Consider the following 20760-nt stretch of genomic DNA (forward strand, 5'->3'; position numbering starts at 1 on the left):
AGATAGGAGACATGTATTTAAATGGAATCTATCATATAATTCATGATGCAGCATGAATCAGAGCCTGTCCGCACTATTGCAACAAGGTATATTTTTCTCTGAAACTTTGAAGACCCGGCCATGGACCATAGCCGGAGAAGAGACTAGACAGGTCTCAAGTTAAATCCTAGCTCTGCAGGCTCTGATTAGGTGCACCGGACTAGCTCTGCATATAAACAGGCTAGGTGTTCATCTAAGTCAGTCTGCTGGAAGAGCAGAGCAGACTAGATGTGTCTTGAAGCTAGAGAGACAAGCCAGAATCTCTCTGAAAAGAGTGTGCACAGGCCGTGTGCACCAAAACGCAAGTATCAGTGGCTGCTATGAATGATAGCAGTTTTGTTTGACCGAACTGGGGCTAGATCAGCTGTGTCTGATATAGTCAGGGTCTATACTGTTTAGTAAGCACCTGAACGAGGCTAGGTATTAATGTTTATGATTTTGTTTTTGGAGCTATGCAACCTGTGGAAATAAACGTTATTCTGTTTATGGCATCAAAAACCCTGTGCCTGTGTGAACACTACCAACTATCAGAGAGAGTAAATCCCTACAATAATTAAAAACTGACTAGCTGAATCCTTCTAAGCTCTATGTAGAAACAGGAAGTCTATTCTCCCTGCATATACACACGTGGTCAAAATTGTTGGTACCCCTCGTTTAATGAAAGAAAAACCCACAATGGTCACAGAAATAACTTGAATCTGACAAAAGTAATAATAAATTAAAAATCTCTGAAAATGAACAAATGAAAGTCAGTCATTGCTTTTCAACCCTGCGTCCACAGAATTAAAAAAAAAAATTAAACTCATGAAATAGGCCTGGACAGAAATGATGGTACTCTTAACTTAATATTTTGTTGAACAATCTTTTGAGGCAATCACTGCAATCAAACGATTCCTGTAACTGTCAATGAGACTTCTGCACCTCTCCACAGGTATTTTGGCCCACTCATCATGAGCAACCTGCTCCAGTTGTCTCGTGTTTGAAGGTTGCCTTTTCCAGACAGCATGTTTCAGCGCTTTCCAAAGATGCTCAATAGGATTTAGGTCAGGGCTCATAGAAGGCCACTTCAGAATAGTCCAATGTTTTCCTCTTAGCCATTCTTGGGTGTTTTTATCTGTGTGTTTTGGGTCATTATCCTGCTGCAAGACCCACGACCTGCATCTGAGACCAAGCTTTCTGACACTGGGCAGCACATTTCTCTCTAGAATCCCTTGATAGTATTGAGATTTCATTGTACCCTGCACAGATTCAAGACACCCTGTGCCAGATACAGCAAAGCAGCCCCAGAACATAACAGAGCCTCCTCCATGTTTCACAGTAGGGACAGTGTTCTTTTCTTGATATGCTTCATTTTTCTGTCTGTGAACACAGAGCTGATGTGACTTGCCAAAAACTTCCATTTTTGTCTCATCTGTCCATAGGACATTCTCCCAGAAGCTTGGTGGCTTGTCAACATGTAGTTTGGCAAATTCCAGTCTGGCTTTTTTACGATTTTTTTTCAACAATGGTGTTCTCCTTGGTCGTCTCCCATGAAGTCCACTTTGGATCAAACAACCACGGATGGTGCGATCTGACACTGATGTTCCTTGAGCTTGAAGTTCACCTTTAATCTCTTTAGAAGTTATCCTGGGCTCTTTTGTTACCATTCGTATTATCCGTCTCTTTGATTTGTCATCAATGTTCCTTCTGCGGCCATGCTCAGGGAGGTTGGCTACAGTCCCATGGATCTTAAATTTCTGAATAATATGTGCAACTGTAGTCACAGGAACATCAAGCTGCTTGGAGATGGTCTTATAACCTTTACCTTTAACATGCTTGTCTATAATTTTCTTTCTAATCTCCTGAGACAACTCTTTCCTTTGCTTCCTCTGGTCCATGTTGAGTGTGGTACACACCATGTCACCAAACAGCACAGTGAGTATCTGTAGCCCTATATACAGGCAAACAGCATAGCCAGAACAATAAACAGATTTTTTTTAAAAATTCCAAAGTCAAATTAGCAAAACAGCAAAAAGGCAATGGTACTCACCAGCCAAGGGTTTAAGAAAAATGAACACCAGGACGCAGCCGGCCCCCTTTTTGTAAGAAGGAGGTAACACAGGTGCAGAATGCTCAGCATTAAAACTGCACAAGATGAAACTTGCAATAGGGTGCAATTCACACACTCGCGGCACCGTGCCTGGTCAGCATCCTATTACACGCCCCTCCTATTCGATTAGGCGGTATGCCCGGCACCCTATCTGTGCATCGCAGAGGTGCAAAGCCCCCATTCACAAGGTCACCATTAAATGGGCCTGGCTGCACCCTATTGCAAGTTTCAACTTGTGCAGTTTTAATGCTGGGCAGTCGCTCCTCCAGTGAGAGGTTGAGAGTGATTGTTTATCAGCATTCTGTACCTGTGTTACCTCCTTCTTACAAAAGGGGGCCGGCTGCGTCCTGGTGTGCATTTTTCTTGAACCCTTGGCTGGTGAGTACACTATACACAGGCCCACTGACTGATTACAAGATTGTAGACACCTGTGATGATAATTAGTGGACACAGCTTGATTTAACATGTCCCTTTTGTCACATTATTTTCAGGGGTACCATCATTTCTGTCCAGGCCTATTTCATGAGTTTAAAGCAGGGTTGAAAAGTACTGACTGACTCTCATTTGTTCATTTTCATAGATTTTTAATTTATTACTAGATGGTGGCCCGATTCTAACGCATCGGGTATTCTAGAATATGTATGCAGCCGACCGGGCGCAATCAGCAGAGCGGTATTTAAATTTGGCGCCAATAATGGTGATTGGTCACGGCCGCGACCAATCAGCAGAGCGGTGTTTAAATGTGGCGCCAATAATGCTGATTATTCGTCACCGGTAACCGCGACCAATCAGCAGAGCGGTGTTTAAATGAGTCTGCAAGATCGGTGATTGGTCGCGGATGCTATTTAAATGTGGCGCCAAAATCAGTGATTGGTCGCGGGCAGCATCGGCGACCAATCAGCACAGCGGTGTTTAAATGTCTCTGCAAGATCGGTGATTGGTCGCGGGCGCTATTTAAATGTGGCGCACAAATCGGTGACTGGTCGCGGTCTTCGGCCGTGACCAATCACTGATCTTGCCGCAAAAGTTAAACACCGCTGTGCTGATTGGTCGCGGACGCTGCCCACGACCAATCACTGATTTGGGCGCCACATTTAAATAGCGCCCGCGACCAATCACCGATCTTGCAGACACATTTAAACACCGCTGTGCTGATTGATCGCGGACGCTATTTAAATGTGGCGCCCAAATCGGTGGTTGGTCGCGGGCAGCGGCCGCGACCAATCAGCACAGCGGTGTTTAACTTTTGGGCCAAGATCAGTGATTGGTAACGGCGAGAGATCGCGACCAATCAGCGAATCGTATTGGTGAGGACCGGGGAGCGGAATCGCATTGGTGAGGAAAGGGGCTGCCTGTGCGGCTACTTCCGCTGCGAGAACCCGGGACATGAGCGGGTGCTCGCAGCAGAAGTATCCCGACCCGCAGCGCCGCTCCCCGGTCCTCCCTTGACACCCTAGCCGGCGGTCGGGAGATGAGCGCCTCGCGCCGGTCATCTCACGGCTGCATCGTCGCTGAGCTCCGTCCCGCAGATGAGCCGCTAATGGCCGCCATCTTTTTTCAGAAATGCCGCAGCGCTGATTGGCCGCTGCCGGACCAATGAGCGACACGGGATTTCCTGGACAGAGAGAAAGACAGACGGGATAAGACGATTATATATAAAGATTACTTTTGTCAGATTCAATTTTTTTCTGTGACCATTGTGGGTTTTTCTTTCATTAAACGAGGGGTACCAACAATTTTGACCACGTGTGTATAATGTGATGATTGCAATAAGTTAAGAGAATATAAACTTTGATGGGAGTGCTTCTTTAAATGGCTTTTATAGAATTTTTTAACATATTCAGTCCTGTAGAAATGTCTAAGGGAACCCACATAAAAAAACACTCCATCTCGAACATGCTGCAGTTTAAAAATATTTCACCCCAAAAAAGACACCAAAATTTAAGTCACAAATAGAAAACAAAAGTAGGTTTAATCTTTCATTATTGCCTTACAGGTCACACCTGGCTACTGCATTCTTGTTGATTTTAGAAATAATTTAAAAAAAGTCAGGAAAACACTGGAAAAAAGAAAAAAGTGTAATTTTTTCTCTAAAAGGGCAAGCTTTAATTTTTACATTCAGGCAATGTGTGCTTTAAGTAAAATACAATATACTTTTTTCCTACCTGTGAATATATCCGTTCTGGTGCAAATAATTTAACCCTTTTAACGTTTCAAACAAAATGTTTCCAATTAAAAGTTCACTCATGCCTTCCGGATAATATGTCTTCACGAGATTGCTGGCGGAGCCTACAAAAAAGAAGAATGATTGGCTAAATATATTCCTCAAATCTTCTCTAGACAGAACACAAACTTGTACACCTACATATTCGAAAACTGGCAGGTGAAAGTAGCTGGCTGTCACCACTTTAGAGAAGACCTGTCACCAAGTTTTACATGTTGAACTGGACACAGGATGTGTCTGCAAAGCGAAATAAAACGTTTTTGTTTTTTATTAATTTTGCAGGTCCGTTGCGGAGATATTAGCAATCAAAGTATTAGTCCAGTATTTTTAGTCCAAGTGAGTGTCATCAGTTTTCACTGGGGGTGTGCACTTCTTCTCCCTGTATGATGTTGACCAATCATAGGCAGCAAAACTCAAAGGAAAGAAATGCTCCCTACCATAGGTTAGCTCAGCTACACAGCCCCTCCCCCCACATTGACTCATGCAGGAGGTTAGACCAAAAGATCAGGGCCCTATCATTACATCTCACACACTGAGAAACTTGCTCTGAGCTATGGTGGGGGCGTGTTCTTTTTTCCTTTGAGTGCTAGTGCAGGTTTATGATTGGTCAGCATCATACAGGGAGGAGAAAGACACCCCCCAGTGAAAACTGTCTGATAACACCAACTTGGTGTTTTATTCCACACTGCAGCCACTATTATATCCTGTGTCCAGTTCAACTAAATTTGGTGACAGGTCCTTTTTAACCCCTTCACGACCTTCGAGGTACGTTTTTGTCATGGTCAGGAAGGGGGTTCACAACCAATGATGTAAACTTACACCATAGCAACCTTTGGACACGGTGACCGGGTCAACGTGCCTGCTGTGTCTGACAGCAGGGCACTGGGACTGGTCGCCACGGGGGGGTTTAACCCCCCTCCTCCACAACTACGATCGCTGTGATAGGCTGTTCAGTTCTGAACAGCCAATCACAGCGATTTCATAGTTTCGGCAAATGGAAACATTGATATCCTGCTATGATCGGTGCTATAACAGCATTGGTCATAAGCTTGTGCTAAAAGACCGCAGCCCCAGTGCTGATTGGTGCAATTGGACGATGACGTCTGTTCACACGAATCAGTGAGCAGGAGGGCAGTCTGACCGCTCAGTGACCGCTCTGCACTGCCTCGCCTCATTCCAGATTGGAGACATGTGCAAAGCGTCCACTGTGTCATTCTGCTGCCGATCTGTTGGGCCTTGTGGTGCCACAGACTATTTCAGCCTGTGCCATTACTTCTGGTGCTGACTGAAGAGTTGAAGAACAGAAGACCTTCCTGACCTGTTCCTGTCCCTGCTTTTTTTTCTAATCCACCCCAATCCCTCTCTCCCCTTTCCCTAACCTCTTCACCACCCTTCTTTTGCCACCGAACGCTGATCAATACTAGATCGCTTTATTTTTGGCAGTTTTTTTCTTTTCCACCACCTCTGTGCATGCGTCCTGCAGCCGCCGCGCGCTTATCAGTCAGGGCTGTGGAGTTGGCAAGGCAAACCACCGACTAACTCCGACTCCTCAATTTCCCTGACTCCCGACTCCAACTCCACAGCATGTACATAAAGTGCAGCACAGATTCATCTCAACTAAAAGCCTAGATACTTAAATCAGGAACAGAACAGAAATTTATAGGGCATTTCATAACTTTCCCAAATTCTTATGAAAACATTTACAGCACATCCTGTACTGAACTACTGTACCCAATTTATTATACATTTTAGAAGTCGGTCCATTTTATACTGACTCCAACTCCACCAAAATGGACACAGACTCCGACTCCACAGCCTTGTTATCAGTGACGCACATCACAGATCGGCATCCCTGCTCACTTTTGGCCAGGACTTTTTTGTCCCCTTTCAATTCCCCCCACTTTGCACCACCTCCATGCGTGCGTCCTGCAGCCACTGAGCCGCTAATCAGTGATGTACATCACTGATCGGCATCCATGCTGACTCTCACTTAAATTAGGACTTTTTTTCCCTGTCCATTTTTTCCCCCCTTTTGCACCACCTGCATGCATCCTCCAGCCGCTAATCGGTGACTCACATCACTGATCAGCATCAGTGCTCACTTTTGGCTTAGGACTTTTTTTTTTAAAAAAAGTGTAAAAAAAAAAAGAATCAAATAAAAATAATAATTGATATATTAGTTGATAGGGCTAGATAAGAGACAGTAAAATATACAGGAGTAACCAGCTTCTACTACAGCATTATTTACTAAAATATAATCACAATTAGTGTTCGATAGTTGCGGGCACTCGGTAATTGTTTTTACTGATGTCTGTTTAGGAATTGTAGTTTCTGTATTTTAGTGGAAAATTCTTGTAGCAATTATACTACAGTTTTATTCCACTGCATACAATTAGGCTTAAAGTAATTTAGTTGCGGGCGCTCAGTAATTGTTTTACCAGGGCTGTGGAGTCAGAGTCGTGGAGTCGGTGTCCATTTTGGTGTCGGAGTTGGGGGTCGGTATAAAATAGATAGACTCCGACTCCTAAAATATATAATAAATTAGGTTCAATAGTTCAATGCAGGATGTGCCGTAAATGTTTTAAAAAGAGTTTGGGAAAGTTATGAAATGTCCTATGAATGTCTGTTCTATTTCTGATCTCGGCTTTTAGTTGAGATGAATCTGTGCTGCACTTTATGTACATGCTTAATAGTGACCAGTGCTCTGGAGTCAGAAGTCTGGGAAATTGAGAAGGCGGTGGTTTGGCTTACCGACTTCACAGCCCTGGTTTTTACTGTCGTCCATTTGGTACGTTTTTTTAAATTTTACCAAATTTTTATATCCTCCTCTTTATTTTTAGATTTTTTTTTCTATTCTTTTTTTTTCCCTTTTCTTTCTTCTATTCTAAATGTAATAAAAGAAAGTTTACACCAAAAGCACAACTAAATAAAAAGTGGCTATCCAACACACACACATACAGGTGCTTCTCAAAATATTAGAATATCATCAAAAAGTTAATTTATTTCAGTTCATCAATTTAAATAGTGAAACTCATATTATATAGAGTCAATACAACAGAGTGATCTATTTCAAGTGTTTATTTATGTTGATGTTTACAGCCAATGAAAACACAAAAGTCATTATCTCAGTAAATTAGAATAATTAACAAAAGACACCTGCAAAGGCTTCCAAAGCGTTTAAAAAGGTCCCTTAGTCTGTTTCAGTAGGCTCCACAATCATGGGGTAAACTGCTGACTTGACAGATGTCCAGAAGGCAGTCATTAACACACTCCACAAGGAGGATAAGCCACAAAAGGTCATTGCTAAAGAAGCTGTCTGTTCACAGAGTGCTGTATCCAAGCATACTAATGGAAAGTTGAGTGGAAGGAAAAAGTGTGGTAGAAAAAGGTGCACAAGCAACTGGAATAATCGCAGCCTTGAAAAAATTGTTAAGAAAAGGCCATTCAAAAATTTGGGGGAGATTCACAAGGAGTGGACTGCTCCTGGAGCCATTGCTTCAAGAGCCACCACACACAGACGTATCCAGGACATGGGCTACAAGTGTCGCATACTTGTGTCAAGCCACTCATGACCAATAGACAACGCCAGAAGCGTCTTACCTGGGCCATGGAGAAAAAGACCTGGACTGTTGCTCAGTGGTCCAAGGTATTTTCAGATGAAAGTAAATTTTGCATTTCATTTGGAAATCCAGGTCCCAGAGTCTGGAGGAAGAGTGGAGAGGCCACAATCCAAGCTGCTTGAGGTCTAGTGTGAAGTTTCCACAATCAGTGATGGTTTGGGGAGCCATGTCATCTGCTGGTGTAGGTCCACTGTGTTTTATCAAGACCAGAGTCAGCGCAACTGTCTACCAGGAAATTTTACAGCACTTCATGCTTCCCTCTGCTGATAAGCTTTTTGGAGATGGAAATGTCATTCTCCAGCAGGACTTGGCACCTGTCCACACTGCCAAAAGTACCAATACCTGGTTTAAATACAACAGTATCACTGTGCTTGATTGGCAGCAAACTCGCCTGACCTTAACCCCATAGAGAATCTATGGGGTATTGTCAAGAGGAAGATGAGAGACACCAGACCCAACAATGCAGACGAGCTGAAGGCTGCTATCAAAGCAACCTGGGCTTCCATAACACCTCAGCAGTGCCACAGGCTGATCGCCTCCATGCCACGCTGCATTGATGCAGTAATTGATGCAAAAGGAGCCCCGACCAAGTATTGAGTGCATTTACTGAACATACATTTCAGTAGGCCAACATTTCGGATTTTAAAAAACGTTTTCAAGCTGTTGTTATGAAGTATTCTAATTTACTGAGATAAGGACTTTTGTGTTTTCATTGGCTCTAAGCCATAATCATCAACATTAACAGAAATAAACACTTGAAATAGATCACTCTGTTTTTAATGACTCTATATAATATATGAGTTTCACTTTTTGTATTGAAGAACTGAAATAAATTAACTTTTTGATGATATTCTAATTTAGTGAGATGCACCTGTATGCCAACCTGATGTACTCTATACAACTTACATATGCCATCATATTATAAAATCCACTTACCAGGAAAACACTAGATCAATTCCAATATAGGGTCACTTTATAGGGAGTTTCTACTGTTTTGGCACCTCTAGGGCTCTGCAAATGTGACATAGCGCTTGCAAACAATTCCATCAAAGTCTGCGCTCTAAAACGTTACACACTCCTTTTAAAGCTCGGCAGTGCGCCCAAACAGTAGCTTTCCACCACATGTGGGGTATCAGTGTACTCAGGAGTAATTGCACAACAAATTTTGAGGTCTATTTTCTTCTGGTTCCCTTATGAATGTGAAAAATTTGGGTGGTCAAAAGCAACATTTTTTGTGGGAAATACCGTATATTCCGGCGTATAAGACGACTTTTGAAGACTGAAAAATCTTCTGTCTAGTCTGGGGTCGTCTTATACGCCGGTAATGCTTTTAAACTTTCAGAAATTGACATGCGGGGATACTCTGGGGGTGTTAATAAGCTGCCGTGGCCGTATCCCTGCCATGTCGGAGTTAATATAAGGTGGAGGGAGTTAAAATACGGCGGCGGTAGGTCCAGACAGTCAGCGCTTCTGTGCTGAAACTGACATATCGCTGCGTATTCCCAGCTCCGGACACAGCGCAGGGCTTCTGTGCCGACAGCTTTCACTTGTCACAGAAGCGCTGCGCTGTGTCCGGAGCAGGGAAGTTCGCATCGCTTCTGTGACAATATATGAAAAGCCGGCAATTCAGCAGCGGCATAAGCCGGCACCCGACAATTTAGAATAGAAAGAATAGAGCTTCACACATAGATTAGATAGATAGAAACATGTCAGTCACATATATATGAAGTACAGTGACAGTATTGCTTACTGTACTTGTCATTTAGTGTAAAGGATTTATTAAAACAAATAATAGTGTTTTCATGCACCGTCTCTTTAAAAAAGCCGGCCGGCAATTCAGCATCTGTACCCGACAATTTATAACAGACAGAATAGAGCTTCACACATAGATTAGATAGATAGAAACATGTCAGTCACATATATATGAAGTACAGTGATAGTGTTGGTTACTGTACTTGTCATTTAGTATTAAAATAAAGGATTTATTATTAAAAAAATTGGCGTGGGGTTCCCCTTAATTTTAGGCTCTAGCGGAGGTTAAGCAGACAGCTGGGGCAGATGTTTGAAGCCTGGGAAGGGGGTAATACCCACGGAGCTTCCCAGGCTACTAATATCAGCCCCCAGCTGTATACCTAGTCTTTACTAGCTATTAAAATGGGGGACCCCCCAAAAAAAATGACGTGGGGTCCCCCCTAATTTAATAGCTAGCAAAGGCTAGGCAGACAGCTGGGGGCTGATATTAATAGCCCAGGAAGGGAGCCATGAATATTGGCCCCCTCCCAGGCTAGAAACACCAGCCGTCAGCCGCCCCAGAAATGGCGCATTCATAGGATGCGCCAATTCTGGCACTTAGCCTCGCTCTTCCACGCTGCCCTGGTGCGGTGGCAGGGGGTAATAGAGTTGGGGCTGATGTCAGCTTATAATGCCAGCTGACATCAAGCCCAGGTTAGTAATGGAGAGGCGTCTATAAGACACCCCCATTACTAACCCCATAGTCAAAGTTAAAAAAAACACAAACACCCAGAATAAAGTCCTTTAATTGAAATAAAGACACAATTCTTTATTGTTCTAAATTAAACCATACTTACCATCACACCCATTCCAGCTGAAGCCAACGATCTCCTGCAATAAAAGAAAAATAATAAAGCAACCTCATCCTTACCTCTCCATGGTTCCCAGGACAGCTTCAGCTCTGCTACATCGAGATGACAGGCTGGACCGCAGCAGAACGCTGCCATCCAGCCTGTCATCCCGCAGACACTGAGAAGCGCAGGCATGCTTGCGCTCCTCAGTGTCTCGCTGTGACGGCATCCAGATGAGCCGACAATGAACTCAGCTCACCTCCTGGACGTCCGTCACTGACAGCGTGGGAAACTTCTACTGCGCATGCGGGGAGCAGGAGAATTTTCCCACGCTGTCAGTGACGTGCATGAGGTGAGCAGAGTTCATTGGACATGATCTCGGCTCATCTGGATGCCGTCACAGTCAGACACTGAGGAGCACAAGCAAGCCTGCGCTTCTCAGTGTCTGCCGCATGGCAAGCTGAACGGCAGCGTTCTGCTGCGGTGCAGCCTGTCATGTGAATGTAGCAGAGCTGGACCGGTCCTGGGAACCATGGAGAGGTAAGGATGAGGTTGCTTTATTATTTTTCTTTTATTTCAGGAGATCGTTGGCTTCAGCTGGAATGGGCGTGATGGTAAGTATGGTTTAATTTAGAACATTAAAAAATTGTGTCTTTATTTCAATTAAAGGACTTTATTCTGGGTGTTGTGTTTTTTTTAATTACTTTACTAGAAATTCATGGTGGTCATGTCTAATATTGGCGTGACCCCATGAATTTCGGGCTTAGGGCCAGCTGATAATGCCAAGCTGGCCCTAACCCCTTTATTACCCAGTGAGCCACCGCACCAGGGCCCTGGATGAGTTGGGTACAGCGCCAGAAGATGGCGCTTCTATGAACGCGCCATTTTCCGGGGTGGCTGCGGACTGCAATTTGCAGCGGGGGGGGCCCAGAAAGCTTGGGTCTCCCTGCGCTGCAGATTCCAGCCCCCAGCTGCCTAGTTGTACCTGGCTGGACACAAAAATAGGGCGAAGCCCCACGTCTTTTTTTTTTAATTATTTCATGAAATAATTAAAAAAAAAGGGCTTCCCTATATTGTTGTGTCCGGCCAGGTACAAATAGGCAGCTGGTGGTTGGGGGCAGCCCGTTCCTGCCTGCTGTACCTGGCTGGACACAAAAATATGGCGAAGCCCACGTCAACATTTTTGGGAAAAATTAATTACAAAATTAATAATAATTTAGGGACTGCATCTTTATTAACCCCTCAATTGTCATTTAGTGTTAAAATAAAGGATTTTTTAAAAAGAAAATTGGCGTGGGATCCACCATCATTATAGTCTCTAGCGGAGGTTAAGCAGACGGCTGGGGCAGATGTTTGAAGTCTGGGAAGGGGGTAATACCCACGGAGCTTCCCAGGCTACTAATATCAGCCCCCAGCTGAATACCTAGCCTTTACTAGCTATTAGAATGGAGGACCCCCCCAAAAAATGACGTGGGGTCCCCCCTATTTTAATATGTTTATGAGTGACAGTTTTCCTGCTATATACCTGCATGTCATAAGAATTTAAATTAAAAAAGGACCATGTTAAATTCAAATCTGTTTTTTTTTAATTTTTACCGGTGTTTGGTATGCGTTGGAAAAGGGGTAGTCTTATACGGTGAATATATCCTAAACTCTATATTTTAACAGGAAAGTAGGGGGGTCGTCTTATACACCAGGTCGTCTTATACGCCGGAATATACGGTAGCATATTTTTTCATTCTCCTGGCTCAACTTTATAAGATTCTGTGAAGCACCTGGGGATTCAAGGTGCTCACCACACACTTAGAAAAATTCCGTGAGGGGAGTAATTTCCAAAATGGGGGCACTTTGTGGGGGTTAACACTGTTTAGGCACATCAGGGGCTCTGCAAACACAACTTGGCATCTGCTATCGATTCCAGACAATTTTGCACTTCAAAATCAAATGGCGCTCCTTCCCTTCCGGGCCCTGCCATGCACCCGAACAGTAGTTTTCCACCACAAATGGGGTATTGGCGTACTCAGGAGAATTTGCACAACAAATTTTGGGGTCCATTTTCTTCTGTTACCCTTGTGAAAGTAAAAAATTTTGGGCTAAAGCAACATTTTTGTGGGAAAAATTAGATTTTTTATTTTAAATTTCCAACATAAAACTCTGTGAAGCACCTGAGGGTTCAAGGTGCTCACCACACATCTAGATAGATTCCTTGAGGGGTGTAGTTTCCAAAAGGGTGTCATTTTGTTTTTTTTCCACTGTTTAGGCACATCAGGGGCTCTGCAAATGCAACATGGCATCCACTCTTGATTTCAGCCAATTTTGCATTCCAAAAGTCAAATGGCGCTCCTTCCCTTCTGAGCCCTGCCGTGCGCCCAAACAGTGGTTTTCCACCACCACATATGAAATATCAGCATACTCAGGAGAAATTGCACAACAAATTGTATGGTCCATTCACTCTTGATACCCTTGTGAAAATGCAAAATGTGGGGCTAAAGCAATATTTTTATGAGAAAAAGCTACATTTTCATTGTTTTCTTTCCACGTTGCTTTAATTCCTGTGAAGCACATGTAGGGTTAATAAACTTCTTGAATGTGGTTTTGAGCACTTTGAGGGGAGCAGTTTTTAAAATGGTGGCACTTTTGGGTATTTTTTGTGCCTTGGTTGGGTTTTTGGAAAATAGAGCATGTCACTTCTTTCAGAGTTTTTTCACCCATAGGAAGTAATGGGTGGTGAAAAAAACGCATCAAAAACGCACCAAAATTTGCATCAGAGTTTTGTCAATGTTTTTGAGGCAAAATAGAATGTGGTTCTTTTTTATCACATAACTTTATGTATATGCATAAATAGAGACAGAAAGAAAGTGAAAAAAACGCTGAAAAAAACCGCCACAAAACCTGCGTTTTTGACGCAGCTGATTTCCTGTCCGAGATTAGGTTTTGCTGCAGATTTGTGACGCTGAAAAACCCAACATGTGTGAACATAGCCTTAGGTTGCCCACACATGTTAAATATTTGGAAACCGCATGGCAAAAAAACCCACAAAGCAAAACTACAAAGCCTCCTGGTTTTTGACGGCGTACCACAGCTTAATGTACAGACATACTAATTTGTTTACTGTATTTGTACCATTAGGCCACGGCCCCACTATCAGTATTTGATCAGTATTTGGTCAGTATTGTTTCTCAGGAGTGGGAGCCAAAACCAGGTGAGGAACAATCAGAGAAAAGGTATAATAGAAACAAGTCACCAATTCTGCATTTATCACCCACTCCTGGTTTTGGCTCCCACTCCTGAGAAAAAATACTGACCGAATACTGGCCAAATACTGATAGTGGGCTTTGGCCTTAGTCTGAAAACGTATCTTTCATATATTTTTTTTGTTGGTCGTTAGAGGTAAACACCACACTTGTAGTTTACTGGCGTGTTAAGAAAAAAAATACATATTTAACACAACAGTATCCATTTTCCAGGGGAAACATCATTGGCACTATGAGAAATATCTTTTCTTGGATGCCCCTTCTACATGTCATTCCAATTTCTATAAATAATGGAATGGTTGTGGTAGCATGGACATTACTAAGAAAATATATTTGCATGAAAATGAACATGAAGCAGTACTCATACTGTGACTTTTCTATGTATGCAACTCACCATATGCCATAAAAGGGTTAATAACCCAAAGCCACGTCCCAACAGTAAACATTTTCCAAGAAACCATAATGTTACAATGCCGAAAAAATGATGACATAACAGCTTCATTCTGAAATACAGGACGAAGTATATTAGAATACACAATATCTATGAGAAGTGGCTGTGTCGTACAAATACGGGGATAGATGGATAAACAGCGTAACAGTCCGAAAATGTGCCAAACTTATCACAGTGTCACATAGTTGCATAGTTTTTAAGGTTGGAAGTAGATATAAGTCCACGGAGTTCCACCTATAACCTATTGGGTGCATGATAAAGCTGGTGTAACTTTTCACCACCTTTTGTTAGCTTAGTATATTAAGTATTTTGTGCCAAAACGATGTGTACAAACTAAGGAATTTTAGGCTATACCTTCTTCCAACTAAGCCATGCCCCTTCCCTCTAAGTGCCCGCTCAGATAACTGTTGGCTTAATGATCTTTTGGGGAACAGCGATCTCCCCCAACCAGTGGAGTAACCAGTCATAGCAGAGAACCACATGGCTGATATGGGGCCAATGAGTTGGGGTATCCCACCTGGCGTCTTAGTTTCAGCGCAGCAGGCGTGAGCATTTCACTAGATCGTGCCTCAGTCAACTCACTGCCCAGACCGAAGAAGCAGCAGGAGAATGTAGTTTTTTTGTCAGTACTTGTGGAGGGGACAATGGTGGAAATTTGTGTGGGCCGCTGTAGGAGCCTCATATTGTGTGAGGGAAGAGGGTGCTGTGGGAGTCATACTGTGTGGGGGACTGTGGGGGCCATCATACTGTGTGTTGGTGTCTGTGGGGACCAGCATACTGTGTGGGGGAATGGTGGCTTGTGGGAGTCATCATGCTGTCTAGGGGGGCTATCATACTGTGTGTGTGGGCATCATACTGTGTGGAGGGACACTTTGGGGGCATCATGTTGTGTGGAGTGGCTGTTTGGGCATAATACTATGTGAGAGAACCCTGGGTGCATCACGTTGTGGGAGGAGGTGATGGCGGAAGTGGGGGAGGCTGTGGTGGGCATTATACTGTGTGGAATGACTGTGGATGCACCACACTGTGTGGGGTCTCAATGTATGTAAAGAAAAAATTTTGAGAGTTATTCAGCTCACCCCTTCTCAGTCGTCCTCCTACGTTCTGGATTCTCCCCCCCGTACGGATTTGGCTTCGGCTCCAGGCAAATTGAAGATCATGCAAAAAGTGTTGAAATTAATCCAGTGGTTATGGGCAGTAGAATTTTTTTCTTTTTTTTAAAACGTTAAGTTTATTTAGTACCCTTAAAATACAGTGCAGCATGTTGCAGCCACTATCCACGACTAAGGCTTCCTATAGCTGAAACACGTAGGATTGTTGTTCTTTAAGTCTAGCCCTGTGGCTGCAACATGCTGCACTGTATTTTAATGGGTACTAATTAAACTTAACGTTTTAAAAAAAAGAAAAAAAATCCTACTGCCCATAGCCGCTGGATTAATTTCAACACTTTTTGCCTCATAATGTATGTGGGGCAACAGTTGGAGGGGAATACTTTTTGGTGGCTGTGGAGGCCATTATACTGTGTCATGGTACATGTAGGGGAAGCTGTGGCGATATCAAAGTGTTGGGGGCATTTTGGGGTCATCATACTATGGGGCGGACAGTCAAGCTAAATAATGTGGGGGAAATTCACTGTGTGGATATCCCACTGTGTATAGAATGCATCATACCCTATGGGGGGCATAAAACGGATATTGCAGTGTGTCAGAATGCAAAGAGGCTTAAATAGGGGCACCATAATTATGTTCGTGCCACAATACATGCTCGCTCCCTGTCTTTAAAAGCTGGGAAGTATACCCTTCAGTGATTGTGCCTATGCACCATGACCCTGCATTCATTGCTGAATATTCCTTTTTTTTGGGGGGGGGGGGTAAAGGAAGGGTAAGGGAAGGGGTGGACAAGTTAGGACTTTTGCTATGGGGCGCCTTGATTTCTATGTATGCCCCTGACTTCCCGATACACAAAAATATTCAGCTCAGATGATCGCTCCTGTGTTCTCTATTAGGGGGCCACTGCCAGACTCCTCTGGCAGCGGTTTATCTCCCAGAGAATAAAAGGATCGGCCGCTGGAAATCAAAAAGGCCAAATCCTTCTCACTCTCTACATCATCTGTTGGGAAAAAGTCGAGAGGCCCCCATACAAATTAGACTGTCGGACAATCCCACTGACATATGCAGGTCCGGCCATGTTCAGAATAAGGTGTATGGGAGACTTTATCTTCTTCTACTTGTAAAGTGAGGCACAAAAAGTGTGTAAAATGTATAACAAATGAAGTGCGAAGCATGTACGAGCCACAGTTCTGGTGCATTTATCTTAGTACATCGCCCTCATCAGGTTTTACCTCCTTTTGTTACCTGTAAGAATATAATGTGTTCATCTGAACAGTCATCCAGATCGGTGAGCTGCACTGTAACCGGCGTTCCCGTAGGAGTGTGTCGAGCGAGGTAGATTGTAGTTAAGTTACTGAAACTTTTTCCTACAAGATTGATAAGATGAAGTAAGAAGTGAAGGAGCATCTGACAGCAAAGAGCTACTCTTCTGAGTCATTGGAGCAATCGTCATAGAATGAGATGATAAATATTCTGCACTAAGCAAATCGGATTTTCTTCTAGTAACTAAATGCCCCACGCGCATTAGATAAAAGTCAGAGGATTTCGGCACCATCTAATGAGAATGGGGACCTTGGGTGATGCTGAGAGAAGGACCCAGATTGCAACTTTGAAATCCTTTTTCTAAAAATGTAGTCACAATGGTCACACATTAACCCATCACTCATCTGAAATTTTCCACCTTACTCTAAAGCAGGGGTGCATAACCTTTTTTGGTCCAAAGGCCACATTGTCACACTGACCCAATCTGGAGGCTGTACTATAAATTAAAGGGGTATTACCTTCTGTGACATTAGTGGCATATCAAAAGTATATACAATAAATGTCTGATAGGTGCAAATTCTACTTACAGGACTCTTACCGCCACCAATCTGCACTCTAATGATACGTTCCCAGGTTTCTGACAAGGAATTAGAAATAGCACACAAAAAAGCATCAAATACTCTTTAAATAAGTTTCTGACTAATTTGAAAGGAAAAATCTCTTATAGTGAACATATTATTGCTGCTTTTTCACATTATTTTGAACATTTCCCAGGAAAACCAGCAGGAAGAGTATTCAAAGAGTATACTATTTGCAGTAAAATCTGCTTCTAAATCTTTGCAAAGAAAACAGTGTGAATAGGCCCTAAAAAGGGAGAGGTGATGAATGCACATGGCTCTACAATAGGTAACAGTGTTTGTACTTACTGCCTAATGTTACTGTCCAATTCCTGTGCTCCTTTCTGCCCATCCTCGCCCCTCAGCTGCTGCCGCTACTCTTCAGTGTGTGACTGCTCGCTTATAGTTAATCTGTGGAGCAGCTTTCTGTGCATGTGGTTGGGGGCTGTGCAGAATGGCATAATGGGCCGCAGGTTGTGCACCCCTGCTTTTAAGTATATATGAGTGTATACTTATCGTTAAGTAAACTATTGCTCAAAACGTATACATTCTATGCAATCTGGATTTACCTTCTGTTCTCCTCTGTTAAAAATGTATGCTTCCCACCTCTACCATCGGTAATAAAGAAGCAAATTTTCCCTTCAGCCAATTGGCCATGTACCATAGAACTTCTGTCATAGAAGAGGAAAAAAACAAATGCCCACAATATATATTTTTCATCAGCTTTCCCCTCCACAGACTCTCTCTACTTGTCAATTGTCTCTGAACTTATGTGTGGAGACTGCAGTGATGCTTCCTATACACGGTACAAACAGCAAGATTTTCGCTCTTTTTCTGTTTAGGATATGTTCAGAAAAAGCAGTATCATGGAGGAAATCATTCAATAGTAATGAGCAACGTAGCTGTGAATCCAGCTCTGAGATAAGTTAAATCAAGCACTAGCTGCAGCAGGTCTGTGTGTCTCCGCATCTGCTTGTTTCTTCACTCTGCTCCTCCCCTCCCCATAGGTTTTAATAGCTAGTTGTATCCAGACACCTCACTGGATTGCTAGTTTGTCTTGCTTTGAGCAAGATGAACTATTTAGTCAGAGGTTTTTTTTCAGTGTATGAGGCCAGGGGACTTGGAGACAGAGAAAAGGCAGGTCATAGGAGGAGAAACAATCAAAATTTGCTGATAAGATGCATCACAAAGTTTCCTATATTCGCTTCTACTATTCATTTATGGAAAATTTGTTGAAATGACAGGGATCATTTAAGAGTCCACTCTATGCATTAGCATGCACAGATACAGAACAAGTATCCGTACAAGGGACTGACAGGAGGCTTGTTCCTGTATCTACACAGATTCACTGAGTTTTCTATTTCTAAATATGATGGCTTTGTGTCACTTGAAGAACAAGTAATACACTGACATGACACATGATTGCACGTTCAGATTGCTAATGGCATACCTCAGCAATGCTGTGACCTTTACACATAAAGAGACTTGTTTTACGATTAGCTTTACATATAAAACTATAATCTCATACACTATAGAGGAGCACGAAACTCACCAAGTTCCTGTTGAAGTTCATAGTTGTGGGCTTCATTGTATCGTACTGGTGTGTCATGCCCACCAAGCACAGGAGGGATCCAGCACTGGGGCAGCTCGCCTGCCTGCAGGTATGATGAGAACATTAACGGAGGAGCATAACAGGTATTACTGCATATAGATCAAAAAAGATCAACTTTTAAAGAATTTCGAAAAAATAAAAAAATATGTTTAAAATGACCCACATGCAAAAGGATCAAGATACAATAAATAAACAGTAGGAAAAAACAGTAATGTGAGCAATAGTTGTCTTAAAAGGAAAAAAAAAACATACACTCATCCACCAGACCCATTCTTCCATACCACTGGCCGTGTCCTACTACAGTCTCCTCGCTTCCTCTTCCAGTGAGAGACATCATGTGACCACTGCAGCCAATCATTTGTCACTGATTGGCAGAATCTTTAAGGTCCCTTACAAGTATGAAGAGAGAACTAGAACATTGTTTCTTTGGGGTATTATGGAATGTCAACACTTCAGCCAATCGGTGCCAGCTGACTGGCTGCAGAGGTCATGTGAGTTTTGCCCTAGGGGAAGTAGTGGAGGACACATCCAGCGATCAGCATGGTGAGCCGGTAGGTGAGTATATGTTTTGGACTTTGGGGGGGGGGGGGGGGGCTTTCTCTGCAGGTAATGTTTGCTCCATCCAAGCCAGCGCTGTCAATCACCAGTGTCGTATGCACAGGCATTACATTGATTGATTGATCTGTATTAATAACATTTGTCTCAAGCAAAGTTTCTGTCCTTGGGGGATCACGATCTTCAATTGATCCAATGCAACTTACTAATACACTATTACTAATATTTTATTTCTGAAATGTGCCCTGGTCTTAGAAGGACCCCTTTTCCAGTCGGTGACTGAAACAGAACGGTGGTTCCTGTGTCGGCAGATGACCAAAGTTTTGTGTGAAGTACTGGCTGACTGGTCAAATCAATAACTTAGCCAGCTCCCTTCTCTATCACGATCAATGTATAAAGAAGGAGGCTGGCTTACTTTTGAAAAGACAAGTCATCTTGCCAAGAAGCCCCCTCTACACATGAAACACTGTCTTGTATCAAGCACAGGACCCTAAGTATGCCTTTTGGGACTCAAGCTCGTAGTCAAATGCCAGCTTTCATACATGAAATATATTAGTAACTTGCATGTTGCATAATTTCCTAATTTGTGCTCCTTTCACTACACTTTTTTTTTTTAACTGCACAACACTTTTAATTAAAAATATAAAATTTGAGTAGGACTTCGTGCCTCTCTTATGTGAATAGTAGAACCAAAGATTGACTCACCACTCTTGACCTACTAACTCTTCTGTGAATTACCAATGTCACTGATACAGCTACCACTTTTGCAGCACTCACATGATTTATTTAAAAAAAAAAAAAAAAAAAAATCACACCTGTAGGTGTTTTTTTTATTCATTACATTTAAGTGAATGGTACACAGCCGCAGAACCAAGCGCATCAGCTACTAAAAGTATGTTATTGTGCAGTGCTGACCAGAGTAAACAATGAAAAGGACACAGTACTCACAAAAGTAATGCAGGCCCCTTCAAATTGTCAGAGATGCTGTGAATCAGACCTCCACTGATCTAATATGTGTTGTCTACTCTAAAGGCAGGTGCAAACGAGCATATTTTTTGTCATCTGAAAAAATTGGATCAATTATGCTGATCACACACTCTGATCGGAGTGTGATCCGATTCTCTCGAGTGGGACAAATATTGGATCAAACTCGGGCATGCAGCGATTTTTTTTTTCCCTTGGACAGACACTGTCCGAGGAAATAAAAATCGGACACATGCCTGGCCTCATTGGTCTGAATGTGATCCAATGTTTTGTCATATCACACTCAGACTAAAAATACATCCGTGTGCACCTGCCCTTAGGACAGGGAATTTACTGAAAGAAGTTAATCCTTTAAAAGCAG

The 20760-nt window shown here is 42.9% G+C and overlaps 1 protein-coding gene across 4 annotated transcripts in view; it reads right to left on the reverse strand.

Annotated features, from left to right (window-relative positions):
* STRADB (STE20 related adaptor beta) overlaps window positions 1-20760 on the reverse strand; it is a 51805-nt gene that overhangs the window by 25879 nt on the left and 5166 nt on the right. For all 4 annotated transcript variants that reach the window (XM_073646466.1, XM_073646468.1, XM_073646465.1 and 1 more), the window contains exons 4-7: window positions 18801-18903; window positions 16614-16735; window positions 14203-14311; window positions 4294-4417 (exon numbers count right to left, since the gene is read on the reverse strand). In XM_073646466.1, the coding sequence (XP_073502567.1) occupies window positions 4294-4417; window positions 14203-14311; window positions 16614-16735; window positions 18801-18903 (458 nt within the window). The remainder of the gene's footprint in view (window positions 1-4293; window positions 4418-14202; window positions 14312-16613; window positions 16736-18800; window positions 18904-20760) is intronic.

This window comes from Phyllobates terribilis, unplaced genomic scaffold (assembly GCF_046119375.1).
Source record: "Phyllobates terribilis strain yellow unplaced genomic scaffold, ASM4611937v1 Scaffold_9__5_contigs__length_417890890, whole genome shotgun sequence".
In the NCBI taxonomy this organism is placed as follows: Eukaryota; Metazoa; Chordata; class Amphibia; order Anura; family Dendrobatidae; genus Phyllobates; species Phyllobates terribilis.